Source organism: Gekko japonicus, unplaced genomic scaffold, assembly GCF_001447785.1.
Source record: "Gekko japonicus isolate JY-2015 unplaced genomic scaffold, Gekko_japonicus_V1.1 scaffold1149, whole genome shotgun sequence".
In the NCBI taxonomy this organism is placed as follows: domain Eukaryota; kingdom Metazoa; phylum Chordata; class Lepidosauria; order Squamata; family Gekkonidae; genus Gekko; species Gekko japonicus.
Window position 1 is genome coordinate 23,028 of NW_015167084.1, and position 13,984 is coordinate 37,011.

Consider the following 13,984-nt stretch of genomic DNA (forward strand, 5'->3'; position numbering starts at 1 on the left):
CCAGGCGCCTCTGGAGGTGAGCTCTTTTGGCCGGGTCCACGGACCTGTCTTTCACTCCGCTCCCAGCATACAGAACGCCTTCCCTGCTGATTCTCTGCCGGGCGTGGGTTTTGGCCTTCTCCGCACACCCATGAATCTGTGGGAGATAAAGCCATCATCTTTAGTGGCAGAAACCAAACTGCCATGAAACATTCTGGCACAATACAAACGACTGGTACTCTTGGAGCACTATCCCCCCCCCCCCAACCCACAAAGCAATTAAATCATCCTTTCTGACAGCTTAAGTATTTTCTTCACAAACTCTAAGAATGGAGGGAGACTGTCACTTTATCATCTGGGCACCTTCATCACTGTGGCTAATAAATACTAAAGCCATTTTCTAAAACCCACAGAAGGCAGGATGGAAGTCAAGATTCAGCAAGTCCTATCAATATAATAACACGCATCACTGACAGTTCCAGTGAAAGCAGTTAACTTGGAGAAACCCCAGAAGCCTCAACAAAAGGGTTTGAGGGTGTGTGATGCTGTTACATCAAGAGAGCTAAACAGGCTTCAGCCTGGGTGGGAAACTGCAGGGGGGAACCCATTCTACTGGTTCTGCACTTTCTGAAGGTAGAGCAGGACAGGGCTATTTTTGGGCCGGAACGCACAGGAACGGAGTTCCGGCTGGCTTCCAAGTTGGCCACGCCCAGCAGGAACTCATTAGCATAAAAGGCCACACCCAACAGCAGAAACTCATTAGGATTGGCTATATTAGGGGTGTGTGGCCTAACATGCAAAGGAGTTCCTGCTACAAAAAGGCCCTGGGTTTTGACAACAAACAAGGTAAGCAGAATAAGAAGCAAAAGGTGGGTGTGGCTGGATGAGCACACTTCTGGCAACATGGGGGTGTGGCCTAATATGCCAATGAGCTGTGCTGTCGTGGGTGTGGCCTAATATGCTAATGAGTTTCTGCAGTTGGGTGTGGCCTATTATGCTAATGAGTTCCTGCTGCACTTTATCTACAAAAAGAGCCCTGGAGCAGGATATCAGTCAGATAGGTGAAACCCACACCTGCCAAATGACCTCACTAACCACTCGTTTGGTGTCACCCCATAGAAAGGGGTTTACAAAAGACACCCTAACATCACTTTTCATATGGTCTGTGTGAGTGTGATGATGTGATACCAACTTCTATTAAATTGTTTCTAATGTCACCGCTGTTCCGCTGTGTTCTGTTTTGGGAGCAACTACACATTTGTCAGCAGCCTGTATGCTGTCTACTCACGGCTACGAGGAGTCTGTTTTCATAAGAGTAGACAGAAGAATGAATGCTGTGGTGAGGGACTGCAAAGGAGGGCGAGTTGGGGGCCCGGGGCTTTACGCAAGAGTTTCTGAGTCACAATCCGGAACAGAGCATCAGAAGACACAAGTAAATGCACAGGAATACGCATACAAACACGACCCTTGACATTAAAATAAACTGCATGCTTGGCACTTCCATGAACCACACTGTGGCCTGCTTGCAGCATCAACCAAATTTAAAGAGAAAATAATAAATTACTGCCATAATCAAGGCTCCCTCTAAGCTGTGGAGTCCTGTGAGCAAAAATTCTACTTGGTGAGCTCCTGGCATTAAAGTTGTGAGCGAGCGATTTGGCTGCTGCATGAATTAGTTTGCTCTGGAGCCACCCTTCCTGAGCAAAGACAAAAATCTGTGAGCCGGAGGCTAAAGAACTGTGAGCTAGCTCACACTAACTCAGCTTAGAGGGAACACTGGTCATAATTTAAAAGAGTGCTGGTGAATTCTTACGGGAGCCAGGATTGCATCTATGATAACAGATTCAAATAGTAAGAATGTTTTGCTGCCTTTTCGCAGCTCTAAATTCAGCTGTACGTTAATTACCCATTAACAACTTCAAAAATCGGATTAATCCTGGTCCACACTGAGACCCTTTATTAAACCCTCTGATGCGCAGACAGGCCATTAAGTGTTCGAGTCGCCCCTTTGATTAACAAAATGAAATACGAGGTGCCGATTCTCCTGTGGGTGGTGCAATCAAATCCGAAAGAAAAGCAGGTAGGAATCAACTCTCCTGCATGCAAGAGAATCAGTCCTGCTAGCTAACATCTTACTTGTGGGCTCCGATACCAACTGCTGTTTGCGCAAAAGACGTTTGAAGGGCTGACGGCTTTAAAACCAAACCACACTAAACACATGTGACAGGGAGGAGGAGGCACTGAAGGGGAAGGAAGAAGGGCTTCTACAGTACAAGTCATAGAGATCTACTCTTCAGCCGTGCGTCTGCGATTTGGCTCCAGGCTCCAGCCCCTGATCTGCACCCAGAATTTACCAAAGGGCTTCAGCCGGAACCTCCCTTCCACATCAAGAAAGACCCAGCAACTGCCTATTTGGCATTTTTTGGGAAAATGGTGCTGGAGTTCAGGCACCGAGAGCACTCCATAGCCGCGGTTGCTCTCTATAAGCGAGTATCGCACAGGAAACACAAATTGCTGTGGAAAGTGTATGATCGCCATGAGGTCGTTTGAAAAAAGAAGGGGAGGATTTCCTCTGATCCAGGCTCATAGCTAACGCGGGGCCCGCGGGGCCCGGCCCCCTAACATTTCTTCCAGGGCCCCCAAACGGAGCCTTGGCTTCTCCTCCCCCTGAGCTCCACAGTAGCTACAAGCCTGTCAGTGAAATGGGGGCCGCATGGGATCACAGGAAAGTCATTGCGCGGGACAAGGCACAGGATTCCAGCTGTCCACTCCGCAGCTCTGAAGTACACTGGCTTGCAGTTAGTCGATCGGCCCCATCTGAACCAGCACAGTCTGGGGTGGGGAGGAAAGAATGTGCATAGCTCCATAGAGATATAATGGCCGGCCCCCTGAGCAAAAAATTGGGGGCCCCCAGCAAAACGTTGCTAGCTACGGCGCTGCTCTGACCTCATTTTTGCTTCTACCTGCAATGTTTTCACAGGTCATAACAGCCCACATTTCCGAGTTTAAATCACCCCCGAACTGGGAGGAAGCCTCCAAATCTGACCTCAGCAATTAACAGAGCTCTTCACAGGTACACAGCTTCATCTAAAGCAGCCAACCCTGAATTGTGGCTGCAATTATGGAGCTGTTCCTAAGGGACTATACGCCTGAGGTATGCTTACAAAAGCCATCTAGTCAACATTCAGTATTTGCTTACAAAACTACCCTGCATCATTCACCCTGTCAGAAGACTATAATGTGTCCTTCCCAAACTGTTCCTGTCTGTTAGGATATGGGGGAGGGGGTGGTTACAATGCAATGAAATTCAGATTGGACTTTGGGGATGAAAAGTAGAGAACAGTCACTATAGGTTCAGCCTCTGGTCCCACTGTCTAGTGCCCCGCCCCCCATTTCTAATACGCTGTGGAGTGTTTTCAGAGACACTTTGAGAAGGGACAGTGGGGTCAGCAGTAGAGCATGTGTTTTGCATGCAGAAGGCTGCAGGTTCAGTCCCTGAAATCTCTAGTCGAAAGGATCCCACAAAGTAGATGGCAGGGAAGACTTTTCTCTGGCAGAGACCCCTGAGAGCTGCTGTTAGATGCAGAGACCAGAATTTACTGAGAAACTGGGCATCAATATGGCCAAAAACTTATTTAATGCAAAGAACCAGGGGTCATTTCCTGCAGGAGTGCACAGGAGCGGCGCTCCGGCAGTAAAGAGCCCAGGGGCGGGCACATGCAACAAGTCCCGCCCCCTGCTCCCAGCAGCCCTCAGTCAGAGCAAGAAGCAGCCAGGTACGTTGCAGAGCTCCCCCCGGCCCCCCGGCCCAAAGCAGTCTAGTGGCACCTTTAAGACCAAGTTTTATTCAGGTACAAGCTCTCCCTCCTCTGCCAGGACAGATCTGCACGTTACCCCCCCCCACCCCCGCAACAGCTAGCAATCCAAAACAGTCCAGTGGAGCCTGAGCGGTGGGTGTTGCCTTCTGACACACTTCCGGTGATGTCAGGGGGTGTGGCATATGCAAATGAGTTATGCTAATGAGTTATGCTAATGAGCTCCTGCACCTCTTTTTCTACAAAATGATCGCTGCAAAGAACAACAACACAATCAAGAGTACCTGTGCTTAAGACCAGTTCTTCTGACAATTACAATATAGGAGGGCGATTTCTCTGGACTTCACATTCTTTAACATTTCCTGAGTTTCTGGATCTATGCTGCTACCAGGCACGTCTGCCTTCTCCCAAGACCCCATTTTCCTTCCCCTTAGGAAGCAGATGATGGAGACCATTTGCCAATCTTCCACCCTTGGTTCAGAAGCATGCCCTGCACCCTGGCACAGCTGCTGACCCTAAAATGTAAGCCACCTTGAACGATGAAGAAATGAATAAACAAATAGAGAGAAAAAGCTGGTATCTCAATTTGTTTAAAAGTAGGGTGTTTAATGATTAAAAAGAACAGTTTTGATGGGAGCCAGTTTTGTTACAAAGTATACGATGAAATGCAAGAAGGCAGAGTTACAAGGAAGAAAAATTCATTATAGGGTGAAACAGGCTGAAGCTTCATTTATGTTATGTCAGAAGATTTCATTTTAACAAGCTGCACATCTCGATTCCCCCCCCCAGCTAGAAGAAAATTACAAACGCCTTCTCAGACAATACAAATGGTGCGTGATCTGCAAATCAAGTCAGCTGGAGATTTGCCTGTGACTACACGGGCCTTCTAATTAGTCCTGTGACCTGGCCCATAATTTGGGCTGAAGGCATGGACCTTTGAGTACCACATGTGACCCCCTGTGACAGTTTGATAACAGCTGGACTGATTTATATTCAGGGGGAGAAAAATCACTCTTGAAAACTTGAACTTAACAAAAAGTACTTTTGTGATTATGTATCCCAAAAAGGAGAAGATGTTTACTTCCTCATGTCAGACTTAGTAGAATTCAGCAGTAAAGCCTTAATGGGAATTCTACTTTTCTGTAACTGTTTGGAGCCTGTTCGCATGATCCAGTTCCCTTACTTGCATACACCAGGACAAATGGTGAAACATCTGGTAGCTACTTTTGCAACTGCATCTGTGCTGTTCCTATTCATTGCAGTCATGGGAAGAGCTATAGCTGTACCTGGGCACAGCCTGGGTCACACCAATATTCGCCCATGTAATCACAGATATGCATGTGAACAAAGAGAGGATGTGACTGTTTGTGAGTAGGGAATTGACTGTTAAAACTGCCTTTTGTTTTGCCAATTCACAATGTGTCCAATGTGTAGCCCTCTGATGCAAGAAATCTATGTAAACAGCAAACCTTTTAATTTAAACTTCTGAATATTTAATATTCTCCCATACGGTACCCCAACCTGCTGCAGAATGTGTGAGTTTGGCAAGAGAAGAACTGGACTTCATCCCCCCTGAGTACTGGGACGTAGCTAGGGTGCGATCGAGATATCGATGGGGCACAAAATGCCCAAAGGGAAGCTGTACTCCATTAGCCCAGCCGAGAAGGAGGAGTTGTGGAGGTTCATTGATAAAAACCTGGCTAGGGGTTTCATCAGGCCAGCGGTCTCACCGTTTGCTGCCCCGGTGCTATTCCAGAAGAAGGATGGGGGTTTGAGACTGTGCACAGACTACTGGGAGTTGAATGCAGTGTCTATGTCAAACACCTACCCCCTCCCCCTCATCAAAGACTTACTGGCAAAAGCTTCCTAGGGCTGGATTTTTACTAAATTGGACTTACATGATGCATACTTCAGTGTATGCATCAGGGAGGGGGACGAACATAAGATGGCATTCAACACCCCATTGGGACAATTCGAATACCTGGTGATGCTGTTCGGCTTGGCCGGAGCCCCGGGGGTGTTCATGAACTTGATCAATGAAGTGTTACACAAGCATTTGTGCAAAGGGGTCCTTGTTTATCTAGATGATATATTGATATATTCAAAAGATAAGGAGTCATATGTGCAGTTGGTGCGGGATGTACTGAAAGCCCTCTATGAAAGCCACCTTTTTGCTAAGCTCTCCAAGTATGAGTTCCACTGGGAGGAACTGGACTTTCTTGGGTACCGCATCTTGGGGAAGGGCTTGGGCATGAACCCCTGGAAAGTTCAGGACATAGTGGGATGGGAACCCCCACAAACCAGACAACAACTACAATCCTTCTTGGGGTTTGCCAATTTCTATTGCCCCTTCATCCCCAATTTCACCCAGGTAGCTATCCCCCTCATCGACCTCCTGAAAATGAGGGGGAAGGGACCAGAATGTAGGAAACTGAGCAACAGGCTGCCATGGTTCCCTGAGTGCCATCTTTGGATTTTGGCACCAGAACTTTAGTTCTGACACTGCAAGAGTCTTACCTTGGAACATCTTTATTTCTCAATAAACAAATCACTGCCAGAGAGTGTTTGTCCAAGAGTCTGACATAGCACCTCTTTTCCAGAGCACTTTTCTAGAGGGGGGTCTGACATAGTACCTCTTTTCTAGAGCACTGGCCTCCTATAACTATCCAAACAAGCTCTGGGGAATGAATGCAAATTGCAAGGTGAAAAAGCAAAGAGGTGCTTTGGTGGGGTTTTTTTTTGCACAGAGGAAATGACTCATACTCTGCGCCAGAGGGAAAAGGAGCCTGAAGAATCCCATTATTTCAACAGTGACACATTGTTAAGCACAGATCCTTTGTTCTGCAATGTTTAAGTGCCTTTAATGGCTTAGCCTGTTCATTCTAGCTAAGGACTGACATCCACTCAGATTCTATTCATTCTGAAGAAAAATTATATACATCTGCTCTCTCAGATGTGTGTGTGTTTGTGTGTGTATAAATATGTCTATATAAACATACAATACCTACAAAGTCAGAGACAGGGGAAAGGAGGATGTGGAAGTATTTTTTAAATGTCCTGGCAGAAGAAAATAAACAACACACGTCCTGCAGCACGACAGAAAATAAAACCATTCTTATATTACTGCTAGGAGGAAAGGTGAGGAGAGATCCCCTCCCCCCCCCAGATACACTGAAGCTAATAAAAACTAAATCCATAAAAAAGTACCCAAAGGGAGAACAAAGAAAACATTTCAGTTTTCCTAATGACTATAGGCAAAAGCAGCACATCCAAGCAATTTCTTTTTTCACTTGCAGACCCAACTGGGGAGGTCCTTCTCATCATTAGAATTTTAAACTAGAGGCAAAAAAAAATGCATGGTTCCTTTGTGAATTATACCGCACACGTATTTCATAGCCCTGGAGTCCCTCCTCTCTCTCTTTTTTTTTTTTATTAATATTTTTATTGGATTTTTTACACACATACCTGCCCACCACCCAAGACATCACACATAAACCCTTAACGCAGAATATCTTTCACCTAGCAACACATTCACCTAGCAAGTACAATTTCTTACTTTTTCAAGCATATCCAGCAACCACTATTTTCATTATCTATAGTTATCTTGCTTGTTCCTCTTTTCTTGAGACAAGTTTCACTTATTCCTACTCTAACATGTATTTAACCAATTTTTCCCAATATTCACAAGTAGATTTCTATACAATATTTCCATATTTTATCTGGCCACATTTCATACCTCCTCTCTTTTATAATCACTGTATTCTAATCTACATCTTCCCAGTCTATTCCTATTGTAGTTCATAGTTCTTAAATCCTTTCCTATAATGACAAAGCATATTTATAGATCTTAAATAATACTTATCTTGACAAACATTTCATATTCTCATCATAAACTTACAGCAGTTCATTTTACCCATCAGAATAAAACACATATAAATAAATTCATGTGTTTCTTGCCACAAATCTATTTTACATTCATCCTATTTAAATCATAATACTTGTCCTCCAGTCCAATTTATAAATAGTTCAACAGTGATTTCATCAGCTTTTCTATCCTCACCTGATTTTACTATAATTCCATTTATATAACACCATATAAACACAATATAGACCAATATAGATAGATTGCTTACATTTAGCTTCCTGTCTATGTTTCTTACCTTCACCTTATCCCCATTAACACCTACATCTAGGTCTTACTTTTTAAAAAAAAATTAATTGTCCCTCTAGAAAGTACATAACAACTCCTATAATCACTGTATTCTAATCTACATCTTCCCAATCTATTTCTATTATAGTTCATAGTTCTTAAATCCTTTCCTATAACAACAAAGCATATTTATAGATCTTAAATAATACTTATCATGACAAACATTTCATATTCTCATCTTAAACTTACAGCAGTTCATTTTACCAATCAAAATATAAACATATATAAATAAATTCATGTGTTTCCTGTCACACAACTATTTTACATTCATGGTATTTAAATCATTACATTTGTCCTCAGGTCCAATTTATAAACAGTTCAACAGTAATTTCATCAGCTTTCCTATCCTCACCTGATTTTACTGTAATTCCATTTATACTACACCATATACACACAATATTTTTCCTCTAAAAAGTACAAAACCTTCCTCGATACTTCACCTCTAACTTATCCTAAATTCTTTGAGCCTAAATCTTTTTGGGAGAGCAGACAGTTCATATACACTAATATACAGTATCATATATTTTATATTGCTTTCTATATATCATTAATATCCCTAATCGCCTTAGCCTATCCACATGTTCTCTCCCTTTACAGAAATTGTAGGTTTTTTTCAGTCTCTCTTCTGTGTATTTTGGAAGCGCTTGTTTCCATATCTTCCTAATCCTTTGCCTCTCCCCTTCAGTTCGCCTCCTTCTCCATTTTCTCTTTATAAAGAGTCCCTCCTCTCAACCAAGTCCAAGGACAGCATCTCGTTTCTCTTATTTTATTTTACAGGCTGAAGGGAGCAGGAGTGGATTATTTGCCAGTGGACTGGCACACGTCAGTCTGGTCCTGAGACGGGTTCAACACCTGTCCAGGCTGTGAGTGTAAGCCCTCCTGGAAATGCTGAAATGCTCCAAAACAAGACCCCCCCCCATTGCATATCATCAGAAAGGCCACCAGTGTTCCCTCTAAGCTGAGTTAGTGTGAGCTAGCTCACAGTTTTTTAGCCTCCGGCTCACACATTTTTGTCTCCGCTCAGGAAAGATGGCTCCGGAGCAAATAGCTAGGAGCAGCAGCCAAATCACTCACTCACAGCTTGAATGCCAGTAGCTCACAAAGTACAATTTTTGCTCACAAGACTCCACAGCTTAGAGGGAACATTGAAGGCCACTATGAACTAAGAGAGACCAAAGGTATACCTCGGGGATATGGTGGCTGAGACAGTATCGTTTGTTGCAATGCAGGCAGAGCTGTCCCAGGGTCATGACGCTGGCTTTGCACTTTGGGAAACCACACGTGTTGTCAGCTTTCATTGCAGAAGAAATCAAAGCATCGAAGTCTTCCTCAGTTACATTCTCCACTCTTGTTTTAACAGCAGCTTTCCCTAAAAATGGAGGTGGGGGGGGGGGATGGTTAAAAAAAAATACAGGGAAGTCTTCAACACAGTGTTTTTGTATTATTATGGACATAAAATGGCATTGCTGTGTTACTCCATTAATCCCTATTAAAGTCTATAATAGCTAGGAGCGGCAAAAACCAGAAGCCAAGAGAACATTTATAACCGCAGACCAGGGCTTTTTTTTGTAGAAAAAACCCAGCAGGAACTCATTAGCATAATAGGCCACACCCAACAGAAACTCAATAGCCTATTATGCCACACCCTGACAGCGCAGCTCATTAGCATATTAGGCCACACCCCCATGCCTTCCCTTGGCTTGCCCGGGTGCCCCGCAGCTGTGGGGACCTCAGCCAAGCCGGCCCTTGGACAGGCTGGGGGAGGCACAGGGAGGGATTTTAATGCCTCCCTGCTCCTTGCAGGGCCTTCCCTGGCAAGCCCGCCTTGGTGGGTGGGGGGGTCACTCTCCAGGCCTTCCCTCTGTAGAGAGGTTTTGGCTGTAGTGGGCATGGCCAACTCTGAAGCCAGCCAGAACTCCGTTCCTCTGCGTTCCGGCCCAAAAATAGCCCTGCTGCAGACGTGTGTAACGACAACAGTCTGGCCTCACATACGGATTTTTTAAAGCCACGTGGAAACAAACGGTATCATTCGGAAGAACATAAACCTAACAAAGTGCCTGCCTAGAAGGCTGAAGCCTGACGAAGAGTAGAGGACAAGGTTACCACAAAGGAGTCATACAAACAAAGTGTGAGTGAGGGGTGTGTGTGTGAGGAATGGCATTATTTGGCTGCAGAGACTACAGGAGACGGGAGGCCGTGATGAGCCACAATTATGGCCATGGGGTTAATTTTAGTTCTTCTGCCTGCCAGCATTCTAAAATCATTGTTTTAAAATTGATGGTTTTATAATTTAATTGTACTTAATTGTCATTCGTATCGTAAACCATCTTGAGTTCCTGTAAGGTAGAAAGGCAGCTGATACATATTTTAAAGAAACAAGGCAAACATAAACGACGAACATATGGTGCTCCCTTAGGCCAAACCAGATGGGTGGTCCCTGCAGCCCAGTATTGACGCTCAGAGGCTCTCCGAGGTCTCAGGCAGAGGTCTTTCCCTCCTTTTCTACCAGAGATCCTTGAATAGGAAACACCTGTGGTTGACCTGGTTAGGGTTCTCCCTGACCTGGATAGCCCAGGCTAGCCTCATCTTGTCAGATCTCAGAAGCGAAGCAGGGCCGGCCTTGGTCCGTATTTGGATTGGAGACCACCAAAGAATGCCAACCTCATGGTGCAGAGGCAGACAATGGCAAACCCGCCTTGGAACACCTCTTGCCTTGGAAACCGCCACGGGGTCACCGTACGTTAGCTGTGGCTCGATGGCCAAAAAGCTAAAGAGACCCGTGGCTAGACATTCCTGCATTCGGCTGGCACAGCACACTGAGATTAAACAGCTGCTTGTTGACCTTGAGCAAGAGCACAGTCTGCTTGTTGTGCTCCCCCCTCCCCCCTCCCCCACTTGAATGCAGAGCTTGAATGAAATCTGATCTCTGAATGGAGGCACTTGAGGGAAATGGAATTTGGTTACTTCCCACAAAGTGGGAACTGAAGTTCAAACTCCCTGTTTGTGATGCATAAACAAACTCCGGTTTGCCTAGGAGGACAGGGGTGTCGAACTCATTTGTTACGAGGGTCGGATCTGATATAAATGAGTCTTTGTTGGGCCGGGCCATGTGTGTCATAAATTGTAATGCCCGGTAGCGGAAATATAAACTTTATAAAGGGCACAAAGGGTTTTTTTAAAACTTAAATCATCCTTAAAACATTAGCACTCTTGCAATATTTTGTTCATTAACAGTGTCTGATAACTGACACCTCTTGCTCTGAATTATTGCATCAAAATGTCTGTACTGTAGCAATCTTGAGTATGCTGTTCAGGTGTGTATCTGTAAGCTACAAACCTATGATGACACAGCAGCGGCAGAACTGGAAGAAGAAGCAGAAGACAGCCAGTTCCACTGCGGGCCTGAGAGAAGCCCTCCATGGGGGCCTGATCTACCCCCGGGCTGCATGTTTGACACCCCTGGCCTAGGACTTGCATTCAGATGTCATAGCGCATTGGAGCTTGATCAAACCAGGAAACCTTCAATCAAATTCTATGAATGGAAGGAGGTGGGACAAAGAAAGGGAGTGTATGAGCACAGCAAACTTTGTTTGTGCCTTTCACCAGCACAACTACAGTTACTCTCAGTCGGTCATAATGTGGATGCAGAATGCGGGACTTCTTCATGCAAAGAATGTGTGATGGGCCCTCTCTAAGGAAGAATTTATAGAAAACACGGACTTTAGATTTATGGGAGACAAGAGAAGTTAGTTGATGGATAGTGAGAGGGAGGCTATTTCAGGTACAGGGAACAGCGTGGCAAAAAACACAGAAACTGAAGTGTCATTTTGAATTTTCCCCCCATTTGATCTCAATAGCATCAATTTGTTCTTTTTCTGTCACTGATTCGAATATCTGGGGCCATGTTCTGCTAACTTTTGGCTAGGTTTATGCTCATTCATGTCTCCAAAGGGAGTTTGCTGTTTCCAGGGGTCCGGCAGTAAAGAGCCCAGGGGGCGGGCACATGCAACAAACCCCATCCCCTGCTCCCAGCAGCCCTCAGTCAGAGCAAGAAGCAGCCAGGTAAGTTGCAGAGCCCCCCCCCCGGCCCAAAACAGTCCAGTGGCACCTTTATGACCAAGTTTTATTCAGGTACAAGCTCTCCCTCCTCTGCGAGGACAAATCTACATGCCCCCCCTCCCCCATAGCCTGAGTGGTGGGTGTTGCCTTCTGACACATTTCTGGTGATGTAGGGGTGTGTGGCATATGCAAATAAGTTATGCTAATAAGTTATGCTAATAAGCTCCTGCACCTTTGGCTGTTTCTATTGTCTAGCTGTGACATCACTAAATTGATGGGTATTTCCTGCTTCTACAGAGTAGTAAGGCACATGCATGTCGCGATGATGGCTTAGTTCTACTCTTCAAAAACAGCAGTAAAAGACAGAAGATAAAACTGAAGTGTTCCTTACTGTTAATACACTGCTGCAGTGACAAGCTCTTGGCAGCACAGTTTAAGTGAATAGGCCAAAATCTCTCAGTTCATGTCAAAGCTTCAGGGCATTACAATTATTGCCATATTAATTTGAACAAATTAAAACATTGGACCAGTTGCCAGGTATAAATCCAAATGATGTTCAAATCTACATAAGAACATAAGAGATGCCAATGTTGGATCAGGCCAAAGGCCCATCCAGCCCAACACTCTGTATCACACAGTGGCCAGAAATACCAGTGCCATCAGGAGGTCCACCAGTGGGGCCAGGACATTTCTGTAAAGGAAACCTATTGCGATGAACAAAACACTACGCTCAGAACAGTTTGCTTGCATTGCACTCTGGATCTCAAGAGAATGGTCAAATTGAACTGTTTATTTAGAAGCAAAGTCTGTCTCCAGAGGCCTTTTCAGTCATTACATCTGCATGTACCAGGAACCCACTAACATGAAAGCTTATAACTTTAATAAAACGTTGTTGGTCTTAAAGGTGCCTGACTGGACTCAAACTTTGTTCTGCTGCTTCAGACCAACACGGCTACCCCCACCTGAATCCACTAACTATGATCGATTTCACACAAGAGCTGCCCCGCGGTCGCGCCTCTCTTTGCCCCGCTTCTATCGGTCAATTTCCCACTCAAAGCCACGCAGCCGCATTTTGACCCGTGGCTTCGCCCGATTTCCCCCGTGGTTTCATCATCCTGTTTTTTGAGGATCACGAAACTGCAGGGAAAATCAGGCAAAGCCGCGGGTCAAAACGCGGCCGCGCGGCTTCGAGTGGGAAATTGACCAACAGAAGCGGGGCAAAGGGAGGCGCGACCGCGGCACAGCTCTTGTGTGAAATCGGTCTATGTGTAACTCTACCTCATACGTAAGGTCACCATGTTGTATGAAAAGTAGCAACAGGAATAGTTTGCATGTGTACGCAGCTTCATGGTGCACAATTTGATCCCAGGATTTTTCAGAGTTCTCGCTGGCCCATATTGAAGCTGTACATGCAGGCAAAGATGCAGACTGCCCCTGTTCACAAAACATACCAATCACGTATATTGGAAGCACTGTGAGTAGCGACGGCTTCTGACAGATGCAGTTGCCAGACTCCCAGTATATCTGGATTTAATTGTCAGAAAAGGGTCCAAGAGACTGGGCAAACAGGGTATGACTGCAGTGAACAGTGAGCTTCTAAAGCAGTGCTGGAAGTAGAGGACTCCTTGGACTCCTGTTATGGCTAAAGAGTGCAAAAAGTGTTCCAGGGTGCTTTTGTAGGAACATGTCAACATATGGTGGGGCAACCGGTGGGGAGACAGCAATAAATTATCACAAGACCAGGGGTCATTTTGTAGAAAAAGAGGTGCAGGAGCTCATTAGCATAACTCATTAGCACAACTCATTTGCCTATGCCACACCCCCTGACATCACCGGAAGTGTGGCAGAAGGCAACACCCACCGCTCAGGCTCCACTGGACTGTTTTGGATTGCCAACTATTGTGGGGGGGGGGGGGGACAG

At 45.3% G+C, this 13,984-nt stretch overlaps 1 protein-coding gene across 1 annotated transcript in view; it reads right to left on the reverse strand.

Annotated features, from left to right (window-relative positions):
- Positions 1-6: 6 nt before the first annotated feature.
- The window catches only part of IGHMBP2 (immunoglobulin mu binding protein 2), a gene marked incomplete at its 3' end in the record, with an annotated part of 137,080 nt that continues 123,102 nt past the window's right edge, over positions 7-13,984 (reverse strand). The window contains exons 15-16 of the mRNA XM_015412828.1: positions 9,189-9,373; positions 7-136 (exon numbers count right to left, since the gene is read on the reverse strand). Coding sequence (XP_015268314.1) covers positions 7-136; positions 9,189-9,373 — 315 coding nt within the window. The remainder of the gene's footprint in view (positions 137-9,188; positions 9,374-13,984) is intronic.